Source organism: Hippocampus bargibanti, linkage group LG07, assembly GCF_051943395.1.
Source record: "Hippocampus bargibanti isolate YZ-2025 linkage group LG07, ASM5194339v1, whole genome shotgun sequence".
NCBI classification, from domain to species: domain Eukaryota; kingdom Metazoa; phylum Chordata; class Actinopteri; order Syngnathiformes; family Syngnathidae; genus Hippocampus; species Hippocampus bargibanti.
Window position 1 is genome coordinate 17306607 of NC_142740.1, and position 24598 is coordinate 17331204.

Here is a 24598-nt window from a genome sequence, read left to right on the forward strand (position 1 = left end):
AGCACCTCTCAAAACTCTCAAGGACACTTTAACATGCTAAATAAATAACACCAGAAGAGACGTTGTTTCCGGTTCTTTTATAAAATAGTTCACTTTACATTATGTGTTTCCACATACAGTGTGTTTATCTACAATACATTGACTGTGTGTGTCACACACTATGAGCCCTCAAAGTTTGAACAGCCTTGTCAGGTGCTGAATGGAATTATGAAGAAGAGTACTTTGGCATAGGTTAATGGCGGACTATGTTGTAGTGAGATCGACCAATGTAGATAACTTTGAAACACTGACTCTAGGTTTACGTTATCAACAATCGGTATAAAGAGCAGACAGATTGCTTTTCTCTGGTTGTAGGTTTCACATCTCTAGCTCAGTTGTAACAGTCACATACAGGAGGTCAAAGTCTGAAAGGGAGTGAGAAACCTGGATTGTACAAAACAAGGTGCAGGTCAATTGAGTAAAAAAAATGCTCCCCAATAACTTCTGCACCCACAAAACTCAAACTACTTGGAGCTGATACACATGAATATGAACATTTACAAAGCACAAACAAGCATATACTGTAGGTATCTCGCTTCAGGACGATATTGAGATCACTGCTCATTTATACGATATATATGAGTTAAAAGCACAATGTTTTTTTTCCCCACAGATCAGCCATAAAGATGTTATGGATGGAAAGATCGAGACACTTTTGAGGCAGACTCTGGCAAATAACAGTAAGAGCCATTTTAGATAAATCCATCTCGCATATCTTACAAGTCATTCCTCCTCCTCTTGTTCCTCCTCCTCACTTTCGCAATCTGTCAAGTACAGTTCATATTTTAAATATGTAAAGCCATTTAAATAGATATTGCTGCCCAGGTTTGGTCCACTGCAGACAGATTGTTGTGATATAGAGCAAGAGACACAAGACGACTGGAATATCAGCTAACTGCTGTTTTACTGTAGGATGACGAGCTGCTGGCAGTTTACTTGGCCTAAAGGGAGGAGAAAAGACTCATACTTTATATTGCACTCTGTACAGTGTACAGTTAATTTTTAAAATTTATTTTGTGCATGCAAACAGCTCATGTTTTTCTAACTCTTTTAAAATTCTGCTGTTGTAAATTGCGAATTTCTCCATTTGTGAGACAAAAACAAGTTTTTCTTATTTTAGAATCTTTAACATTAGTCTGATTACAGAAACACCGTCCGTATATAAGAGGTAAAATACAAAGAATCATACCTATGACTATTCATTTTCTTCCATATGTGACATTTCCCCATCACTCCATATTGAGGATAGCCCAGTTGTCTTTCTTCTGATGGTTAAAGAAATGAAAAACTTTAAGCAAAACATGTCAGCTTCCCACTTTCAAATTATATCTTCAGAACCATAATTGACAATAGCATCGACTGTTGTTACCTCAGCAGACTCAGATCAAGTACTTACTACTACGACTACTAATCCAGGTACTGTGGATTAGCCAATTTACCTTAGCTCGATCTTGTGTTGCCTTAGTGCTTGGACGACTGTTCAGATTCGTATACAGGGTCGGTATAAATTTTGCTAAAAAAATTAAGCAAACATGTTTTATTTTTGGGTATTTGCATATTCATCGTGCTTGATCGTGAAAAAATGCTCTGTGGAATTTCAATTATAGGTTTTCAGTATGAACACAAGGAGCACTATGTCAAAGGAGTACGTAGATTGCAGGACAAGAAGAAAAGCAACATGTTACACTAGCAGCTAAGATAGGAAGAAGAAATCTTCCAAATTCTGCCATTACAACCCACTGTGGCTTGAAAGCAAAATTTCACATTTTATTATAAAATGATTACTTCCTGCTCCATTTAAAAAGCCTTTTCAAAACTTTGAAAATGGCTTCTGGGTCAGTTGTTTGTACATGTTCCCAAAGTTATGTAAGATAAGTTGTTTGCCCATTAAGCCAGTGTACATTTTCTTGGCGCACAGCTTTTTATTGTCTGTTTTTTTTAATCGTGTGAACTATTTTTGAAATTAGTTAAACACGATACAATCGTACATTGAGTGTGCCTAATTTTTTGAGTCATGAGCTGTCTCTTTTGTCAATAACAAGTCAAACACTATCTGAGGAAATACTGAACACTCTAAATACCACGAGGATCAATACAAAAGATGCTACGATAGTCGATCTAAGACAACGGGGAAATTATCCTATTGCGAGTTAGTATAGCCTTTTACATTGTTTGAAATAAACACTGCCTTAATATTGGAAAGTTGTACTAAAAAGTTAAATTTAACCTCAGTGTATTTGTGCAATGATTCTTTCAAGTACCGTATTTGCCAGTGTATAAGGCGCACCGAAGTATAAAGCGCACTCGCAATGAATGGTGTATTTTCAAAAAATTCCTTATATAAGACACACCGGAGTAAAAGGCGCCCCTTCAATGAATGACCAAAGTTTTGCAAATATAATATAAAAATATATAAAAGTTTAAATATATGTAGAGACTGGGGTTAGGAACTCCTTCTATTGGGGGAAATGGAGTCGGTGGCTGCTGACAATAGTTGACTTGTGTGGCTCAATATTACTTCACAGATAAGGCACACCTGCGTATAAGGCACGGGGCCATCTTTTGAACAAAATCAAGGCTTTTGGGTGCGCTTGATACACCAGAAAATACGGTACTACTCCAGTGAGTCCAAAAATTCTGCTGTGGAACCACATTTTGAGAATCACTGCACCAACTAGGCCCTGCTCTTTAAATGCATTTCAAAACATTGAAATGAAAAAAAGTACTTATTTTTTTATTGAATATGATTAAAATCTATTAAAGTACTATACAAGAAAATCACCTCATTTTAATCATGCAAGCAATGTTCATGTTTGAATTCAGTTAACCTGTGTGCCTTTCAGCTAACTACACTCTATTTAACCTGATATTAATTTACATTTTGTGTAGGTATTTATTCATGGTTTTATATAGTCCCTGATGGCTGGATAGTAGTACACTTGTTGACTTTATTGCAAGCAGCGAATGTTCAGTACGTACTCATGCAGTTTGATTGAGTGTGAATGGTTTAGCTTGGCAACCGGTTCAGGGTGTACCCCACACCTAGAGACTACAGCGCACCTGCGACCCTCATGTGAATATAAGCGGCTCGACTAATGAAACAATGGTTTTCTGTCTCCGTATGTGCAGTGCGACTGATTGGCGATCAGTGCATTGTGTACTAGTAGCCTTTTGCCTAAATATGGACAAACGCTATGAAAAGAGTCACAGGTGGCTGTATCCTGTTGTATAAGGTAAAGGTTATGTCTGACCTCTGTCATGACAGGCAAGTTGTCGTGAGGAAGAAGCCACATTGTTCGATGGGCCTTGGCCCGCTGTCTCTGCAGGAGCTTCCGCAGCAACCTCTTCACTTTACGGTCCCTGGGGTCGGCACACTTCACTGCTTTTTTGGTGTAAAGACTGCCGAAAATGGAAAATGGGACTTATTTTACCGTATATCACATCAACACAATATCTGCTTGATGGTTAACGGAATAAAATCATCTCATGTTTTTGCAATTCATAGTGAATCTGATAAGGAGGATCTTCAAAGTTGAACAATTCCATTCAAGCTTACGCCCTCCTTCATGTATCGTAAAAGCCTTGTCAACATTGCTGTTTTCTGACCAACAGCTTGACCAACTGACTGTGGCAAGTGAAGGTATTTACGGATGTCTTGTCATTGCTACACATTTCCTCTTGACTTCCCTTGGTAATTAAGGCCCTGAGGTTTGCCACAGCAACATGACCTGCGACAATGACGACAACTCTCGGGCCCAAGTCTGCGTAACTAAAGGCACATTTTCCATGCGTGCGCTCATAAGCTCCAGGAGTGGATAGTTGGAATACTTGCATGATGGCTTGTATACTGCAGTCCGGCCCTTCGGTCTGCACCTCAAACCGCAGCACGTCCTTGGTGCGAACCTTGCCATGGGAATACAGCATGCAGCACTGGACATCCCGCTGCATCTGCACACCTTTACCTGGAAAACATTAAAGGGACAAAACATGATGGAAACATCAAGGACATGTATTTGTTTTATTATTTTATCTATTATTTATTTATTAGGGGCGGCCCGGTGGTGGAGTGGTTAGCACACCGGCTTCACAGTGCAGAGGTCGTCAATTCGCGTCCTCCATGTGCGGAGTTTGCACGTTCTTGCCGGGCCCGTGTGGGTTTTCTCCGGGTTCTCCGGTTTCCCCCCACATTCCAAGAACATGCATGGCAGGCAGATTGAACACTCCAAATTGTCCCTAGCTGTGAGTGTGAGAGCGATAGTTGTTTGTCTTTGGGTGCCCTGCGATTGGCTGGCAACCAATTCAGGGTGTCCCCCGCCTTGTGCCCGAAGACAGCTGGGATAGGCTCCAGCACACCCCCCGCGACCCTAATGAGGAATAAGCGGTACGGAAAATTGATGGATGGATTTCTTTTTTGTTTTGTTTATTTTCTTTGCTTTCCTCTTCCTTTCATTAGTTGGCTGCTGTGTTATTTCCAGGTACAGTGAACGCTGGCGGTAATGGCTGCCTCTGCTCACCCGCACAAAAAAAAACATCCAGTGACTGTAAAGTGTCCTTGAGAGTTTTGAAAGACGCTTAGAAATTAAATGTATTATTATTGTTATTATTTTCATTGTATTTATTATTTATTGCTTATTTATTATATTATTATTTATTTTATATTTTTATCATTTCTATTTGTTTTATTATATATTATATTATACATTTACAGTATTATGATTAATTAATTAATTATTATTAATATGTATTTATTTTATTCATTTCCCGTATATGATATGTAGTTGTCCATGCAAAGCAAACGTGACGGAAATGCAATCCAGTGAGTCGCAAAATAGGACATCGCTGCCTGGTTATGCCACATTTGAAATCCGGGGCTGAGGAAGACGTCACGTCGCTTGCAGCCATACACGCTGAACCAACAGGAATATCAGATGACACCATCGCGCAGGGTGACATACTTCCCCAAATTGATTGTCGCTCTGTTTTCCTCCCGCGAGCCCCTCACGCGAGCCCCTCTTGTTTACATTCATCGCTGCACCTCCTGCCTTGCTGCTTTTTACTCACCCTCCCTTCCTCCCCCCCATTCGCCATCGCTCTTTCGGCCCCACTGTCCACCTGCAGGTTGCATGCAATTCATGCAGTATTTTCACACGGGCTCGCCGTGTCTTACCTTGCGCAGATGGCAGGAAGAGAACAGTCAGGATGATAACAGTCAACATCTGCAGTATGAACATGATGAGGCTGGCAGAGAGGATGATCTCGTCATTCACCTCTCCCTCTATGGCTGCTGCCTCTCTTCTGAGACTCCCTCCCTCTTTTTATACCTCCCTGCCCATCTCTCACTCACTCACTTCCACCACCTCTTTTTTTTTTAATCTCGCTATCTTTTCCCTCCCTCCGTCTGTTTGTCCAGTTTCATCTTGCCATATTGTCACACTCCACTCACCACTCCTCACCCGCCTCCTCTCGCGCGTCTTATCAGAAGATTAAAAATCACTCCACATTCTTTCGCATTCTCTGGCCCGAAATGCAGTTTGCCTCTTAGGCACTTTTATATGTCAGATGTTTGGATTTTAAAAATAGGCTCACATTTATAAGATAAGAACTCTGTTTTCTTTGGCTGTAAAATGTCACTGAGCAGCAGGTGTATCCAATCCAACTCGCTCAGGATCAGGATTTTTGGAAAGTTGCGTTTGCTGTGGGCTCACTTGGACTATATTTAGAGTCATGTTCACACCAAGAATTTGGATCATAAATGCGCATAACATGCTATTCAAACCAGAAATGTTGAACCATATCACAGCTGAGTGCAAGCGGCTTGAATTTCAGGGACTGGAACAGTTGCAAGCTTCTGCCCTTCATGCCTTTTTTTATGGTATTAAAAAATATGTTTGCCTCTCAGGGGCAAAACTAAAACTGAAAAAAAAATGTTTTTTTCCATTTCTCTCCAATGATGATAATGATGAGAATCATTATCTTGGATACCATTTTTTTTAATCTGATTGTTTTTTTTGTGAAGTACAGCTAGCTGCATGTTGCCAGTTTAACGGAAAAGTTTTTTCATGGACTTTTGCGAACTCAGCTCATTCCTCACCAAAACAGAGCAATATGCTGCTGGAGCTGCTCTTTCTCATTCCAACTGCTTCACATTTGGCTGCGAACTGCTTGATGAAGCCAACAGAACCACGTGGTCTGCAAAAACCAGGAGACAGTGCAAGGAAGTTTTATTCCTCAGATGCACCTCGAAATTCTATCCGCAATAGTTTATGAACAGAATCAGTGACAAAGGGCAACCTTGGTGGAGTCCAACCTTCTGTGGAAAAACAAAAACAAGTTAATAATGTTTACAAGCCTTTTCTTGTCTAAACCGTCTTGTTGTTAATTTAAACTTTCCACTAGTATGATTGTTAATCTTGTTTTCCATAAACATGTTAAAAATCCGAAATGATCCTGGAATGAGTGTTTTTGACCTTGGCAGACATCTGAAGAGATTGCGGAGCACAAGGTTCAGGGCGCTGTTTTTGTTCTGTATTGTATACCATTTTCTATATTAGTACAAGGTGCATTTTATCCATCACAGTGGACGAAATGAAAGTTTTTAGAATATCCAAGATTTAGTTCTGCTGTTATAGTTTTTGCCACGAGTAAATGAAAACAAACTGAATCCTGGCAGCGAACAAAGGCTATTCACATCTTTTGTTTTATGTCTGTCTTATAAGGTTTGACTCATATCCTATTGTCACCGTGTAATTATCATATATTTAGCCAGTTGAATGATTCACGTTTGGAAAACATGGCCCTCGTTTGTATTTTCGGCCTCACCCTCTGTCTCGCGCCGCACCACAATAACAGGCTGAAATCAACAACCAGTCTGTGCACGACAACATAGGGCTATCATTTATTTAGATATAAACCAAATACATTTATGATGTAATTATGTTTATCAAGTGGCAAAATAGTGGCAGTAAACCTTTAAAGATAAAATTTAGAATTGGAACGTTTTTAAAAAATGTCCTTTTTATGTTGTCGCAGAGACTTACTTGCAATTATTTACCTTTTTCTGTGTTTTTATTTTATTTTTTTACAGAAACCGACAAGGAAAAATACACATCTAAAGGTATGTGAAGTAAGGGGACGTTCATTCAAAGCATGTTCTTTTGCCATCTGAGTTAAGATCGAGCTTTTCATAGTTTTCTGTTTTGCGGTTGTTATTTGCTCTTCAAACAAAGGTCATAGGTTAAAAACTCAGCGATGTGAGGCATATCTACAAAAGAACCCCCATCTTTTTAACACACGCTCTGCAGTTGTAAACATGTTTAAAAAAAATATGTAAGACAGTGAGAGTGTTAACGTATTCCTTGAAACATACCAGAGTTTTCCATTTGATGATTTCTAATTCCCAAAATGGCAACAAAAAAAATCATCTAGTCGACATTGGATGTTCATTTGTATTACACATTGCGAAACTGCAGATGTTTACTGGCAGACTTAAGGAACCACCACCATTCACAAATGAAATTTGCACCCTGGGCAAACCGAGGAACTATTCAGAGAACAAGGCAACAATACGTCCCCTGCGGGAGTGTTTTTATTTGAGCCGTGGAAGTGAAACTATGCAGTCGGAGCAGTGAAGAGTCGAGGATGGAGTACAAGTATGTCCGTGCACGTGTATCTGTACATTGATGTGTATGTGGACATGCAACGGGGACGGGGTTCAAGAATTTGACCCAAGAAATCAGGTTGGAATCTCAGCTGCAAAAACATACCTTCCGCATGAACACAGGTCTGCCTGTGAGCCAGAGACATTTTCTGCATAGCTCTGTGGCGATTAAAATATCTCCTGTCAAGGTGTGCAGACTCACAAAAATGTGGGCAATCAAAAATAAAAGTCACAGTGAGACGTTAATGTGTTCCTATTAGAGAGGGTTGTGGTGGTGGGAGGAGGGGGCCCGCTACCCCCTGGAGAGGTTGTAGGGCTCAAATCACAGCTTTCATGGTGCCTCAGAGATCTTGCTGGACCTGGAAGGGATTTTGGAGGGATAAAATGCACAAGGGCAAATAGTTGATCTAATCTTTGCTATGAAGCAAACAAAGAGGTGCGTGATTCAGAGAACGAGTTATGTGAAATTGAACACAAATAAATTCCACATTACAACATTCTGGGAATTATTTGGATCAGACAAGAAGCGGCATTCTTCTTCTAAGTGGGTGTTTTCTTGCTTTATATTGGTCTCTGCAGTTCGTGGTCAGCCAGAGGTGCCATAGATCGCATTTGAGTGTTCAGATAACTGATTTGTGCTGTAGTTTCAAGAAATGTTCCTTCATTTTGGGCAGTGCGAGACTTGAGTTACTCAAGTTGGCATGACAAATAATGCAGATAGAATGCTGTGTCCCATCACGATCCATGACGCATGTGATTCCATGTTGTACATATTTGTCTGACTGCTTTATTATTATTATTTGCTTGATATAGCTTGTATACAAACTTTTTTTTACTATCATAGCAGTCACACGTTGACAACTGAGTAAACTAAATTTCCCACAGCAATGATTGGACAAGCATTATAATGCGATCATCTGCAGCCAATGATGGCCAAGTGGGTGTGTCATCTTTAATTGACATATTGAGACAGATTCACCAAACATATTGGGCTCTATCAAAACCAGGTTAAGAACCGTTTATCTTAGGTATGTGAGGTTCAAATCTCGGATGACGTCTTGATTAAATTTGAGTTCATACATTGAAATAGCTTCTTGAAATTACATGGCAGTGAAAGGGTATACGCTGGTAAAAATAGCATTGCATATAGTTTATTTGTACCTTTAAACATACAGAAAATGATTCCACAGAAAATGTATTGATGTTTATTTGGAAAAACAAATATATTGAAGAAAAAAAAGTTCATTGTTCTGGGACTGACTTAATTGAATGGCTTTAATGCCACTAGAAATAAAGCAATGTCCAGTCCTTCAACATGAGATTGTTGTTGTTTTTTTGTTTGTTTCAAACATTCCTGTCGGCAGTTGACTGGTGTGCTGCTGGAACCAAACATTTGTGGTTCTCACAGCTGTTTCACCACCGAGTGAAACCCTAAACCCAGAAAGTACACAGACATTTATTTGGAAAATTTGTATTGCATCAACTCCCGGGGGGCTTGGCTATGTTTACTGTGTGAACAAGAGCCCTTTGGATGTGTTTAACGAATGCGGTCAGCAAGAACAACACACAGGAATATTGTAGAACATTCCTAACAGTCTTGAAACAATTTTTTCCCCTCGGTGTCACACAACAGTCTTTGTATGACACAAAAAAAACATTCAACCACTATTTCACCAATGGATTGCATTGCAATTGTGCAAAAGGCCCCCAGCAATGTAGCGCATTTAGTTGTAGGGAAAATAAATAGAATGGTGTAAATGCAAATTCAGAAAGTGTAATTATCATCATTATTCATATCAAATCAAATAGTCAAGCTGGCCAAACTTTGCCACTTATTCCATGTGCAAGTGTCCGAGGGTGTGTCATGTCCTACAGCAGCTACTTCTTATTTTGTATTTGTGTGTTGCCTGTTGGCCCAGTTCAATAAATGACTCCAAGTCCATCAGCAACTGCCCAGAATAAAGGATCTTATTTTTTTTTTCACCCCAACCCCTCCATGTTTAGAGACTATTTTAAAATCCAGATGGACAAGCATACATATTAAAGTGATACATCACACTGCCAGTACCTTGGACAGCGATCACTTTAGTGACGACAAGCCTTTAACATGCCCACCCAACTTGAAGATAGACCGATCAAGTACAGTATTTGTTTGAGTCCACAGAGTTAATAATGGTGTTTAATTCAGATAATACAGTTAAAATAATCACCAATTCACTCTCTGCAAATAAATTATGTTCCCACAGTAATGTTGGCATTACTTGGTTGTTGGCATTGAATGATTGGTGACCAGTCCAGGTTGTACTACACTGGGATAGATTCCAGCTAACCTTGGAATTCAAGGAGGATAAGTGAATGAAAATGAACGAATGTCCTAACTAGTCATGTCATGTTCAAACCAGTATCGTAAAATTCATAATTATCCAAATCAATTTGCATGAGTCACAGTGCATCCCAGGGAAAACATGCAGTGCAATTATATGAAAAATGCAACAACTTACTCAAAAAAGTAGTCTGGAAGTTACATTTATTTCCCGGAAAACCAACATTTCACCAATATTTACAAATCAATGTACACTTGTAATGGCCACAGGTTTCAACTGTAAAGAATGACATTTCAATATTGTGGAAAACCAGACATAAATATTCAAATTCTGGAACACAAAAGAGGAAAAAAAGCTGTGGTTTTCACGTTGTATCATGTCTATAAAAATAAAAAACATGTTTGTTGGATGGTTTCAATTTTGTGCTTCCATCTCCCGAGGAACCATTTAATCTAATGTGCCTGTAAATAAAGTAGAAAAGACGCAAATTAAAACAACCCATGACCTGGGATGATAAATTTTAAACATTTTCCATCTACTATGGTAAAACTACATTTTAAACGTACGGTTAACGATGACCTTTATGAACTCCTTTTTATGATATTAGCACAATAATGCTGTCCAGAGGAGTTGTGCTGTTATTCTAAGTGTGTACCTTATATTTTTGAGTGACAAATCACATTTTTCCATAGTGTGTACTAAGGTGCAAATTGTAGATTCAAATTAAGAGATTAGCCTGGCACCGAATCCTGTATCGCATTGCGGCAAAAGGTAGAATCATGGTTGGCCATTGTGCCTTTTGGTGCAAAAATAGTAAATGCTGTTGGCGAAACCCACATGCTAAACTAGCAATAAGTCGCACATTGGCTGTCATGACTTAGTCTTGACAGCCGCAGCAGTTGGCAAATCCTTTGGTGCATTGCCGCCACCTGCTTTAGCATGTGACATCTGCATACTAAATAAAGTGGCCTCCAAAGGTCCGCTTTTCGGTGCAAGTCCACTAGTCCAGGCTATTTTGTTCTTGTTCTCAATTATGTGAAATAAGCCCCACACCCGTCTAAAAACACTCACCTTCTAAGAACGCAAATTCGTCTATGGCCTCGATTGCGTTGTCTACAACAAGAAACAATTGTCACTCATCAAATTCTGCATAGATGGGCCATTAACTCACTGGATAATTCATTATTCACACTGGAACAATTGAACACAATCAAATAAAGAGCAAACAATAAAGCTCAGCTTTCATTGAGCAACAGGGAATAATTCTTACATTGGCTCTGATTAAATCTTCTTAGTGTACATATTTAAGACGGAAAAGAATATGACATCACAAGTGTGGTTCATTCCTGTGCACTTACCCAGGTCTTTTCTTTGCAATGTCTTCCTTTTGCCTTGCTGGGCATACACCAAAGCATCTTTTGCGATCATCTCAACAAACAGCTCCTGAGGGACAAACGGTGTTTGTCACATATATTTTATGCGCCCATAAAATAGATTTACATTACACAGAACTGTACACATCTTGAACCCTCAGGCCTTGCTTGGTTTTTCCAATTTCTAAGACTGTAATTTAAGATTTTCGAAGCATTTGCTGAAATGTTTAAGGAACATCAAAAGTTATCTTTATGATATCAATATCCATTAATTTTAACAAATTAAATTCCAGTTTGTACGCTGCACAATCTGATAAACTTGATAAATAAAATTGCATTGAGCAACATATTTGCATATCCAGCAGAGGGAGCTTGGACTTAAAATGTAATCTCCATAGTCAACACAAAGTATTTCGGTGTAATTTTATTTGTATGTATCTTAATTTAGGGTTGCTTTTTTAACCGCTTAAATGTCGTAAATTTAAAGATAGGTGGGCTGTGTTGGCGATACTATGAGCAAACAAACGCTCGTATTAAATCGCGGAAATTCACACCGCAAATAGCTAAATATCGCGAGACCCCTTCGCAACAACCACAAGGAAAAAGATGCGCGAGTCATTTTGTTTGTCTGGGGTTTAGTACCGTGGCTTTAGCAATGATGAAGACAGACTCTTGGCTGGCGAGGGACACGTCTGGGTCGGTCTTCATCAAGGCCTTGATACGCGTCAGCGGTAGTTTGGACAGCCGGTTGTGGCACACGGTGGCCGCGGGGCCCGTCGCCTGCTGCTGAACACCTTCCTCCACAGCCTCGGCCGCACGGCTCTCCTCCTCGCTCATACAGCGGTCGGTCTCGGGGTCTGCGTGGGCGACGGGTATCGTCAGCGTGGCTGCCATGTGTTCCTTTTCTTCCGCTGTCTTTAAATTCAAAAGAAAACAACGACAAAACTTCTCTTTTCCCGCGACATGTCACAGATGACAACAGAAGCTCAATAGCATGTGCTTCCGCCTGATCTGAGCTTTGAGCCCATCTGATTGGTCAGAAGGCTTTGCTTATGTCCCGCCTTTTCCTCTCCCGCCAATTTAGTCGTGTTCGACGATTGGCTAAATTGCAAACCGGGACTTGACAAGAGTTAGACGCCCATCAAATAAAGTGTCTCCGTTTGGATGATTCATTAATTTTTATCAAACCTCCAATTAAAGTGAAATGCAGAACTTTATCGTTTCTTATACACATGTATTGTATTCCAACCTAATTTATTATTGATAATCTCATACTTGTCAGTACATAAATCGGTACGATATTGTTGCCCATTTCTTGGGATCGAAGCATGCCCGACTGTCCTTAAAAGCAACATAGCCGATAAAACAAATGTACTGTATGCCAAATGTATATGGAGTGGTGGATATATCTTTGCAATAAATCCAGCAAAAACATATAAAAAATAAGGGTTGGCCAAAATCCAACACATTTCATGAAACAGTATATGAGGGGGAGGGAGAGACTACGAAAAGCAATATTACAAATCATTTTAAACGGATGGGCTGCAAAATGTTACCGTTGTGAACAACGACCTTTGCACTAAATTAATTGGGTTACTCTCTAAAATTGTGTATGCAGCATTTTCATGCCTCCACCTGGTGCTAGAGCCAATGAGCCATCCACTAATACGGCGCCTTAATAGGATTGGGACTGTGGACTCATCATTCAATATAACCAGTCACAGTCAGGTGTTAACAAGCTGAGGAACAGCATGAAGGACTCGCCGCATGCAGGTACGTACTGTATATTCATTTTGGCTAATGCATATTTTCTTTATTTATTTGATGTTTTTTCACTAAAACCTTTAAAGATTGTTTTATTACGAAAGGCTTGAGAGTTGGTACAAAATATTAAAAAAATACAAATTAATTAGTGTTATGTTGTGATGCATAATCTATCCGTACCATTTTTTCCCCCTGAAAATATTTTCATCTCTTGATTGATTTACAAACATGCGAATCAAACCTCTGAAGATGGAGGACACTGATTCGCTGTTGCGACCCCTTGAAAGGAAAAGAAGATATTGATTTTATTTTTTACTCAGTACCAAATCGATCCTCAAGGTGGCACTCCTCAAATACAATTGTGGAGAAACGGTTAAACCTCATTAGTAAAGCGTATGAGATAAAGAGATGTATATTTATGACTATCTCATTGGAGTAAAAAAAAACCTTATATGAATATGACTGACAGGCACATTTATACTTTAAATAGATATATTGCAATGCTTCAATTATCATAACTTCTATTTTGTCAGGGTCAAAAATATGACAATATATTGAAAGAAATCCCCATTAGTGAGCAATTATCACCAAATTTAGTCCTATCATGTTCAAAAATCTGTACAGTGTTTTGCTTTATTTGCCTTATATTGTAAAACTTTCTTTCATCGGTTTAACTCCTGAAGGGGATTGTTTTCCCCCATAGACAAATAATTCAGAATGAGTGTCATGCTAATGGAAATGCATTGACAGCATTGGACTTAAAATGTAAATATTACAATGCATATGGGATTTTCCCACGTTTACCTTTGTTGAGTTGGAGGTCAGTGCTCCCTCGGTCTCCTTTTTAAACAGCACAACCTCACGTTACACATATTGTACACATAGTGGACAAAATAGAGATTAAGCAAAATGACTTTGTCTCTTGAACCATGTAATGGAAGTCTTCAATTGTGACCTGACTTCCAGTCCCAACAAGCTTCTGCAATTAGAAGAGACACACTAATGCTGTATCTAAAAGAGGTAATCCTTGCCATTTTGAGGGCTGACGGAAACGGCGACTGACTAATTATATCTCACTATCGTACTGGACATACTGAATGCTTGGTGCCATACTAAGGCCTGTTCTAAAGAATACTTTGTCTAAGTTTTTGTTTTTGCAGTATTCCACATGGAACCGATTTCAGAGCATTGCAAAAAAAAAAAGACATTTATTTAAATTTAATTCATATTAAAAATAACTGCAAGTCATTCATTACTTGATCAAAAACTGTTCAGCTTTAGTTGTAAGGTGCTAATGATCAAATGTGCAGTACACTTGCATGGGATGAAATAAATTCAACCTGTTCATTTCATGGTTGCAAGCTACCATGTAGCAGGCATAGCATGTGCATGTTGGTTTTCAAACGTGTTCCTTCTGTGTCTTTTCTTTCCGAAAGCCATTAAAATTAACCTGTGGCCCAAGCAGAAAGCAACAAAAAAAAACAAAGATGAGTCCCCAAAGGTGGAGAAGATACCTAAGCCGCCAACCTCGACCATTGCCGCAAGAAGTACCCCTCCGCAGCTGAGCGAGGCCGAAAAGATCCGCCTGACGCCCTTTGAGAGGGTTGTCTACGATATGGCCCACAATGAGAAGATGGTCAACGACCTCATCCTCGGCCGCAGGGTTGGATTCTACGAGCTGCGCGGAGAGATCGGCCAGGGCAACTTTTCATCAGTCAGACTGGGTATCCACACCTTGACCAAAGGTCTGCCACTTTTATCTCCGTTATTTATTTATCCTCTCAATCAGCCTTTGTCTTTCTGTATTTAAACCATACTAGTATTGAAAATGCTATTGAATGCTTGTAGCAGTGGCAAAGTTGCAAGGGTATTCTGAAAAGCTGCTTTATCGAACAATAAACGCACATAGTTGCTCTCCTGTCCTTTCCCAGAGAGAGTGGCTATCAAGATCATGGAAAAGCAGCGCAACGTGGTGAAAGGTCCCCAGCTCTTTAGCTCCTCTGAGATTCGCTGCATGGAAAAATTGTGCCATCCAAATGTGGTGCGTCTCTACGAGGTGATAGAGACGAGCAGGAAGCTGTACCTGGTGATGGAGTACGGCAGCGGCGGCGACTTGTTCTCTCACATCACCACCAAAGGGAAGCTCGGCGACCTGGAAGCAAAGCTGATTTTCGCCCAAGTCGTCTCTGCCGTGCAACACATGGTCAGTATTTGTCACAGTCGCATATTTGTAGCACCACACACACGCGCGCGCATTGCACAAAGCAAAACACAAACCCTTGCTCGTTCTGTCAACAAATAGGCGATAAGAATTCTCAAACAGTAAATTGCTAAATATACAATGCCAACCGCAAAATTATGTTCACTTGTAGAACAAGTAATGTGACCAATATGATCTTTTTATGTGTTGATTCGTCATCAAAAATTCACAGCGCGCTAAATAAGTGCCATTGATTGCCACTCACTTTCATGAAGTGGATTCAAGCTGTTGAATGACACATCAAGTTATTGGCTTGTCAAACTAAATATAGAACAAGGAGCATTACGCATTGAGTGTTTAAAACAACCTTGTGACTTTACCTTCGAGGGCGAGTTAGCTGTTTTGTTACCGACATAGCAAGGTAACCCTTAAAGGACAACCGACGCCACAAGTTGTGTCCATAATTTGTAAAATCACTTCAAACGACTTCTACTGAGTATATTTTAGAGATTCCACTGCATATAGCTATATTTTACGTTTTAAGACTCGCGCTGAATATTCAGGAAGGCTTGTTTTTGAGTTGGTGACGATTCCTGACGTCACGTCACAGAGGGAACGCCCCTGACCGAGAAAGCGACACACAATGCATTTTGCGGTACTTTGTTTGGTCTGAAAACTTCGTGTTGATCCGTGCTGATGGCTAAATTAGAAGGAAAACACATAAATAACGCGATGGTGAATTGTTGTGTGTTCCACGAAGACTACTATTTGACACTAGCTGACACAAATTCCCAGCAGACAAATCAGCCCATTTCCAACGGAGCTTTTGCATTTTCTGGGACGCTGCACATCAGTCCTGATGCCTCAAAATGACCCAGAAGAACTTCTTTAATCGATTGCAAACATTTATGCTTTCCTCTTCAGAACTATTTGAATCATATTCATAACTGGATGAGTAACAAGAAAGCATCTTCTCCGAATCTGAAGCCATTGTTTTGATTCTCGAGCAAGGCAAGACGTCTTGGCGTGACGTCACGAACTGGGGGCGGGACTTTCTGAAAATGGCCAATTTGCAGCTCAATTTTTTTGCAGTTTTAGCACACTAAGTCATTTTTATTGGTGTTTTGCATTTGACTACAAATATCAGTTTTGGGTATTTTAGATGCTATAAAACGTTTTTCTGATGTCAGTTAGGAAACAAAAAAATGGTGTCGGTTGTCCTTTAAGGAACTCATATTTGGATAGAAATGATGATGCAACACAATTACACAAATATTACAATGCTCACTAATTCTTTACTCTCAGTGAAAAATGACCGTTTGTTCAGACAAACTAGGCACTTGCATTAGTTGCGAAACTGTGGCGTCACACGTGCGCACTGCGGCACTGCAAACTCTTTAAAACCACTTCGTTCATTTCATTTATTCATATTGAAAAAAAAATATTTTAATTTAAGATACGTACAGTATATTTTAACTGCTCGATTGTATGACTGAATTAGACAGCTGCCCAGTGGCCAAGTCTTGAACACCAGTCAGGAGTTGTTGCGAAAAAAAATTGTGTACATCTACCGGGAATTCTGTTATTACTGGAGCTGTCACGAATTAACTTTTTGAAAAATCACTTCTCCTTTTTTTATTCCATCTTCGTTCACCTCCCACTCCTCCAATTTAATTTTTATCTCCATAAATTGTCCCACAGTGATAAGCCTTCCTCTACAGATACTGTCACAATTAAGGTTAACGCAATTAGTCTTGTTAATGAGTTAACACGATTGTCACGTCAAAATTTACATTTTCAAATGTATTTTCCATTAAGCCGGGATCTAGCGTCACACTCTCAAGTGCCTCATACAGCTGTGCTGTAGGCGACTAACTGCTCTTGCCCCCCCCCCCCCCCCCCCCCCCCAAAAAAATGCAGCTGCAGCTGTCACACGTTCCTGCTCTTTATTTTACCATAAACATTTTCCACCTTAATCATGCTACTTTGCCCTCATCCTGGCTTAGAAATGTGTTAGTAAGAGATGCAGGCAGCAATCTATTCTCAGCTAACTGGAGAAGCTTCGATTTGCACCGAGGCAAGTTTAACCGGGCACAAGGAAAGTGTGTTACTGCGTTAAAGTAGCGTTACTCTCATAAAGTAGTGATGGAGAGTAGTGTGATGAGGATGTAGCATTTTCGGCGCTACCTTACTCAACAACTACCATCCTGTGAGCTGCGCTTTGTTTCTTTTGTTGCATTTGACTTTCCTTATAGAAATACAGTCTTATAGAGTGCTCTAGTAATGATTGAGAAAACACATTGAACACATTTTTAGGAATAGGAAGGCCGAATGGATGAATGGCATTCCTTTGTTTTCAGTGAAGAGGCTATTTTGAGTGTCGTGCGTGATTATAGAATTCAACTCTTACCTTCCATCTAACTATCAAGTATCTGATAGAGATTAGATAATAAGAAGTTATCATATTTAAGTGTCATGTATTCATGTATGCTTAGTCAACATTATGCTTAGTCAACACAATTGAAGCACCAACAACCTGGGGTCAATCAGGTCAACAGACACAGCTTGTTAAATTGTCATCTTTATCTACGATTGCTGGCCTTGGACAGAATTTAGGACTTGGGGAAACTCATTATCACAGGAAGAGGTCATTAGCCAGGTTACAAACTTATCAGTTCATGTAAAACACAATGTTTTATTGCTTACAGCTGTTGGTGCTCACAACTTCCAGAGGTGTGGTATTGTAATCAAGAAAACCATGTTTTACTAATGTATCACTTTAATTTGCATGTATTCTCAATAAATAGCTTGGCAGAGGGACGCAGAATTCAGACATATGTCATAGATGACTACATTTCCTGCAGGCAGTAGGGACAAACTTTCTGGTTCCCGAGTCTCTGTCCACAGTGTCTGACTGTCATATCTCTGACAGTATCATACTGTTTATACACACTTCCACCCACTTTGGACATTTGTCCATATAAAACATATTGTTTTGTTAAAATAGTAATTAAAAACGCTGTCATGTCTTTCTCTGCAATGTTTTAGCATGAGAACAACATCATCCATAGGGACCTCAAGGCTGAGAACATCTTCTACACCACCAGCTACTGCATCAAGGTGGGTGACTTTGGCTTCAGCAGTGAGAGAGCGCCCAACGAGCCGCTCACCAATTTCTGCGGCTCTCCGCCATACTCTGCACCCGAACTCTTTCGCGAAAAGGGCTACGTGGGCTGCTATTCAGACATCTGGGCTTTAGGTATTGTTCTGTACTTCATGGTGACCGCCACGTTGCCTTTCTGCGGGGACAATTTGAGCAGGCTGAAGCGTTGCATCCTTCAAGGGGCCTACAGCATCCCCCCGTATGTGCCTGACGAGTGCCAGCATGTCATCAAGGGCTTGTTGCGGCCTGTACCGGTGGACCGTTCATCTCTCACCCAAATTTCGAACAGCGCTTGGCTAAGGGGTATTCAGTACCCTGGTCCATATGTGCCGCTGCCCTTGGCTCCGGCCCACTTGGCTCGGGCCTCCAATGATCTATGCGTTGAGGAGCAGTTGGTGAAGACTCTTCTGTCAGACTTTGGTATCATGGCGGTTCACTTGCAAAACAACCCCTGTTCGGACTCCGAGAGCCCACTGACTGGGACTTACCGCATCCTGCTCCACCGTATTCAGAAGAGGAGATCCGTGGAGGCCGTTGGTTACACGGCGGTTCACCCCGACGAGTACAGGAGTCAGGCCTGGTGGTGCATCGCATCTGTGGCCAAACACAACCCCTCTGCTGTCTGTGCTATACTCTAATCAAATGGAACCTTGACGATGCAAGTGCCACAACCTTTGTGTTTTTCAAGTTAAGAGACTTTGGTTAATCAGGTATGCATATTTTTCTAAAATGTACCATATTGCACAATGCAATTTTTTTTCTCTTCATTGTAAAACCACAATATTTGGGAGTGCTTTTTGGAGAGCTGAAACAGATTCATGCCATTTCCATTCCGTTTAATGTTGAACTCCGATTTAAGTCAACCTACCACTGTACTCACTTTGGCATTTTATCACAGAAACGGCACGTTTCCCTCACCATTAATTTCAAGTTGTGCAATACTAAATTGGAAGTGACAGGCAAGCTTCATAGAGTTCCTTATCCCACACATTTCTTCTACGGAAGGAGCTGTGACTCAGTATTCCTCGGTATTTAGTTTAGTGATGCAAAGCAATCATCAATCAGTGCGCTGCTATCTGTATTTTGCAATCTTTCTTGGTCATGGCATAAATCCGCACTGCAAATCCGAGGCTATAGGTAATCCGTTCAAAGGGTGGCATGGGTGGGAGCTTCTGGAACAATCATGAACACTAAGACTGGAAAAACACGTGAGATGTAAAAATGATCGGGTCAAATAAGGACGACCAACATCAGGCCACCGTTTTGGGACTTTTTGTACAAAGTTTGCCTTTTGGTAAAGTATAATAATGCTCAATTTTGAGAGATGTTTTTAAATTGATATCCTGTATAGGCATCCATTTTTGACAATAAGAGAATAAAAATGAGACAGAAAAACGGACAGAAAAAAATCAATGTTGTGGCCCAGATTGCACCTCTCCAATTTTTCATGCTAAGCACCAGTTTGCACAATAGAAAAGTACAAGACCTAAGTGCCAAGAAAATACTCCATGGCAACCTCAGTGACAAATGGCAATGTTGTAATGTGTACATCGTACAATTATGCAACATCAGACCCCAACTCATTAATTTGTAATAACCGCTCTCAAAGACAAAAGAAATATGCAGAATGCTTAGAAATAACCCAAAGAATCTAGGCCCGAATGGTAAAATAATTGTCCATGACATTCCTGAACCACTGGCGAAAGCACACTTTAATTCTCTCCTTTCACATCTGTAACTGCTCTCACCAACAAGGCGTGCATAAGAATAATTGTTACGGTTTGATGCTATTTGTTTTTTTTGTATTATTGTTTATGTTCTGTTCAATGTTCTGCAGGGGATTTTGTGAAAACAGCAGCTGTCGTGAAAGCTCCACTTGAATCCGTATGTATTTTACCCTTTGTGAATGCAACATGCTCATCTTTTCATTTGAAGAAAATGTGTGTCCCTGTCAGTCTCTTACAAGCTTCACCTTCTTCATTCAGTATGCAATGAAAATGTTATCAATGTGCTTTTTTATTGTTTCAGTCTGCATTCAGCCACTAGCAGATTCCCAAGATTGTGTGCAGGCCATAAAAACAACAAATGCCAACATGTCAATCTTAAGACTCTGCCAATTGTGCAATACAGACTAAAAAAAGCGAAAACAAAAGCACTAGTGCGGCATATACTGCGCAATCAACTCCCGCCGTTTTCTGTCTGTGTAAAGCGGTGTTTCAACTAATGTTTCTTGTGGGAAGCTCAAGCTCTCAAGTTCAAATTACGAAATCTTCAGATTTGAATTCTTTGGACTCTTAACTTGTCCAATGTATTTCCTGTTAATCTTTCAATGCCTGCTCTCTTTGACAGCCTTTTACGGTCACCTTGCCGTGCCTTGCCAGGCCTGCCAACGTCTGTTCAGCAGTAACGGTGAGAAGGACGACAAGATTTTTGCCCCCCCGACACTTTTTTTAATTCAACTTTGCTCCCAGAGGAATGTGTGAGCCATGTGCGTGGGCAAAAGTCCCGGCTTGTTGTTTATGTTTGTATCTTGCGCAATATTCATTTGGTGAAAGTCCATCTTCTCGTTTTCTCTTGTGGAATGACAGTTTTTCGCCCACAACATGGTTTTCATGCAACACAAACATAAGCAATGACCTGCTTCTGCCTGCGCAGTTCCAAATACATTTTTTTTCACAGTCATTCCAAGTTTAAATTAGGACTTTGGTTAAGTCCAAAAGGGGGCAATTTTTTTCAAAATGATTTCCTGAATAAGCACACATATCATCAGTCAAAAGTGCGGCCAACTTTTCCCCGCTCTTGAAGGACAAATTGGAATTGTTAATGATTACCTCCACATTGAGTAAGTTAAATTCCAGATGAACACATTTATAAAGTCTCCAACTACCGCCGTTGGTGTGCTTTTGGTAATTAGAACTATCATTGCTCCAAACATAACGTTTGGAACTATGGCTTAAACTTCAAAATAGGCGTCATCACACGTTTTCCCATTGCATGTCTTTTTGCCAAATTTTGAAAGTTGAGCGCGTATGGTTCAATGCCCCCTCTTGCATTGAGAAGAATCTAACTTTTTTTTTTTTAAACAGTAAACCAAATCCAGGAACAGCAAAGATTTTTTTTTCTTATTACGTGAGACGCTCAAACCCAAAGTCCCCCATCTTTTTATATTTGTGATCGCTGGATGTCCAAGAAATACTTTCACCACCCAAGAAGCGCTGAGAATGTGTTAAATGCCATTGGAGTTTATAGACAGATTCTCTCAGCCTAAACGAGTACACACACACACACACACACACACACACACACGCACACACACACCATTGCTACCTCTCTAATCCTTACCTAATCACTACATGCAAGCGTGTTTGGATTGGGGTGTTGACAAAACACTCAAAGCTGATTTTTCTTGTGTGACATGGGCCAAGTGTCTTTCAAAGGAGGTACAGTAAAGTCTCGTTATATCGATATTCAAGGGAGTCCGAAAAAATATCGATATAACCGGGACTATTGATATATCCGACCCTGTTTGCATGTAATTTTCTCCGTGCATGCATAGAAATAGTATCGATATAACCGGGACTATCGATATATCCGATATCGATATAACGAGACTTTACTGTATATTTAAAAGAACAGAATATGATGGATTGCCGCAGGATCTAACACAGGGGTGTCAAACATACGGCCCGCGGGCCGGAACCGGCCCCCAAGGAGGTTCAATCAGGCCCGCAGGATAATTTGGAAGTGGAAAAATGCATAAAAGACATGGAATTGATATTTTTAATTCGCTGCAATTCATGGCTTATCCTCTAAGGGGCACACTCGTTCCATCAGATTAGAAGACACGCCGCATCACTGAGGCAGACTCAAAACAGCAGACGGTGTCAATGCGCCATCTACTGCTTGTTACGACGTTGTTAATACTTTTGTCTCTGCCTCTCCGCTACACCCTCATTAGCCAAAATGTCGTTATCCAAACGGAGAAAAGTAGATAAGGAATGTAGAATTTTCAAAGAAAAATTGACCACGTCCTATTTATATCCAGAGATGCACGCAAAACCTTTGTGCTTGGTGTGCTTGCAACAAGTTTCGGTATTGAAGGAATATAATATTCGACGCCACTACGAGACTCATCACAGCGAAAGATATGACGGGTTGCAAGGACAACTGAGAAGAGAAAAGATTAACGAATTGCTGGCGGGTCTGAGGAAACAGCAGTCAACTTTCATCCGGAGCCGAGAAGTCAATGAAGCAGCGGTAAAAGCCAGCTACCTAATTGCTAGCGAAATAGTATTAGCATCGAAGCCGTATTTCGACATTTCGACGGTGACTGCGTTAAACGATGATGAAGGCGGCTGAACTTGTATGTTCCGAGAAGCGACAAGCTTTTGCCAATATTAGCCTGACGAGGAATACTATAGCAGAGAGGATTTATTGCATTTTCCGTGGCAATGGACGAGAGCACTGACATCACAGACGTGGCCCAACTGGCCATTTTTATTCGAGGAGTTGATGAGACATTGACTGTTACTGAAGAGTTTCTTGAGTTGGTGCCAATGATGGACACCACAACAGCCAAGGACATTTTCGGCTCTGTCGTTGCTATATTGGACAGAGTTGGAGTGGACCGGTCCCGCGTTGTCAGCCTGGCTACAGACGGCGCGTGATCCATGTTCGGAAAGAAAGCAGGTGTCGCGACAAAGTTCAAAGACAAAGTACAAGCCCTTAATGGAGGAGATTGTTTCTGGACATTTCACTGTATTTTGCACCAGGAGGCATTGTGTCGCAAGTCGCTGAAAATGGACCACGTCATGGAGGTGGTTGTTCGCACTGTAAATTTCATCCGGTCCAGAGGTCTGAACCATCGTCACTTTGACAAACTTCTCAGCGACAGCAACATTACCCACAGCCTGCCATACCACACTTTAATGTTAGTCAGCAGCTTCAAAACAAAAGTTCTGTGATGTAATTCTACTGTTCATACAACTCCATAAATTTTCAGTATGTATTGTATGTGTATGTATGTTTCATGTACGAAGTGTACAGATTTACAGGACAGGTGAACACTTTCTTCATTACAGGGATTACATTTAGATTTTATATGCGTATGTGTAAGTGGTTTAAAAATTCCCTTTCTTTAAAAGTCTCATTTAATCTTAAAGTGCATTACTATATTTTTCAGTACCAATTAAAGTTTTGTGCCTTTGTACAATCAGTGGGATCAGTTGCAATGCATATTTGTGAATGATAAAAGTAAATTGCACATTTCTCTAAGGAAATATGAGGTGTTTCATGAAATGTTTTGTAAAAGGATAGTTCATTAAATGTCAATATTTTCCTAATGTTCTTGTGCTTCTTTACATCAAAACAAAGGAAATACATGATATTTTTTCTATTTTTAGCAGAGTATGGTATAATTTTAATGGTCCGGCCCACTTGACATCTCCCTAGGCCGTATGTGGCCCGCGATGCGAAATGAGTTTGACACCCCTGATCTAACAGATCCGACTGATTTTGACACAAGCTCCGAAGACATTGTCAGGCATTCAAGTTTCGCCAGTCGAAGCCTGTCTGTTTAAGAAGAATCTTATTATGGAAATTTTCACTTACTAAGTCGCAGCCGCAGGGCATCTGAGACCACGCTTGTTTATTCTGTTTTACATAATCTGCGATACGCAAAAGCTTCTTGTTAGAGCTTTGGTTCTGCTTTGTTGGAAAATATGAAATATATATATATATATATATATATATATATATATATATATATATATATATATATATATATATATATATATATATATATATATATATATATATATATATATATATATATATATATATATACATATATATACACACAGTAAAGTCTCGTTATATCGATATCGGATATATCGATACTATTTCTATGCACGCACTGAGAAAATTACATGCAAACAGGGTCGGATATATCGATAGTCCCGGTTATATCGATATTTTTCGGACTCCCTTGAATATCGATATAACGAGACTTTACTGTATATATATATATATATATATATATATATATATATATATATATATATATATATATATATATTG

General features: G+C 40.0%; 3 protein-coding genes across 9 annotated transcripts; 1 reads left to right on the top strand and 2 right to left on the bottom strand.

The window, feature by feature from the left end:
• Positions 1-58: 58 nt before the first annotated feature.
• On the bottom strand, positions 59-5357 carry ccl44 (chemokine (C-C motif) ligand 44). Its single transcript, XM_089000019.1, has 5 exons — positions 5207-5357; positions 3872-4001; positions 3291-3438; positions 1229-1304; positions 59-980 (listed from the first exon to the last, which is right to left on the bottom strand). Exons 1-4 carry the CDS (start codon positions 5268-5270, stop codon positions 1269-1271), a joined length of 378 nt encoding a protein of 125 aa, XP_088856145.1. The 5' UTR covers positions 5271-5357; the 3' UTR covers positions 59-980; positions 1229-1268.
• Positions 5358-10206: 4849 nt separating this feature from the next.
• On the bottom strand, positions 10207-15371 carry pole4 (polymerase (DNA-directed), epsilon 4, accessory subunit). Of its 2 annotated transcripts, none has more exons than XM_089001023.1 (5): positions 15241-15371; positions 12036-12250; positions 11379-11463; positions 11092-11133; positions 10207-10481 (listed from the first exon to the last, which is right to left on the bottom strand). In XM_089001023.1, exons 2-5 carry the CDS (start codon positions 12228-12230, stop codon positions 10468-10470), a joined length of 336 nt encoding a protein of 111 aa, XP_088857149.1. In that variant the 5' UTR covers positions 12231-12250; positions 15241-15371; the 3' UTR covers positions 10207-10467. The 2 variants fall into 2 exon arrangements, with proteins under 2 accessions (XP_088857149.1, XP_088857148.1); XM_089001022.1 differs by having other exon boundaries at positions 12036-12308; positions 15241-15369.
• On the top strand, positions 12287-24232 carry LOC148895626 (serine/threonine-protein kinase NIM1). Of its 6 annotated transcripts, XR_016115572.1 has the most exons (5): positions 14200-14902; positions 15089-15360; positions 18406-19230; positions 20358-20404; positions 20870-24232. XR_016115572.1 is itself a non-coding variant. In XM_089001019.1 (4 exons), exons 1-4 carry the CDS (start codon positions 13145-13147, stop codon positions 19156-19158), a joined length of 1356 nt encoding a protein of 451 aa, XP_088857145.1. In that variant the 5' UTR covers positions 12287-13144; the 3' UTR covers positions 19159-24232. The 6 variants fall into 6 exon arrangements, 3 of the variants coding, with proteins under 3 accessions (XP_088857145.1, XP_088857146.1, XP_088857144.1); XM_089001019.1 differs by adding an exon at positions 12287-13166 and having other exon boundaries at positions 14594-14902; positions 18406-24232; XM_089001020.1 differs by adding an exon at positions 13193-14177 and having other exon boundaries at positions 14594-14902; positions 18406-24232.
• Positions 24233-24598: the final 366 nt, after the last annotated feature.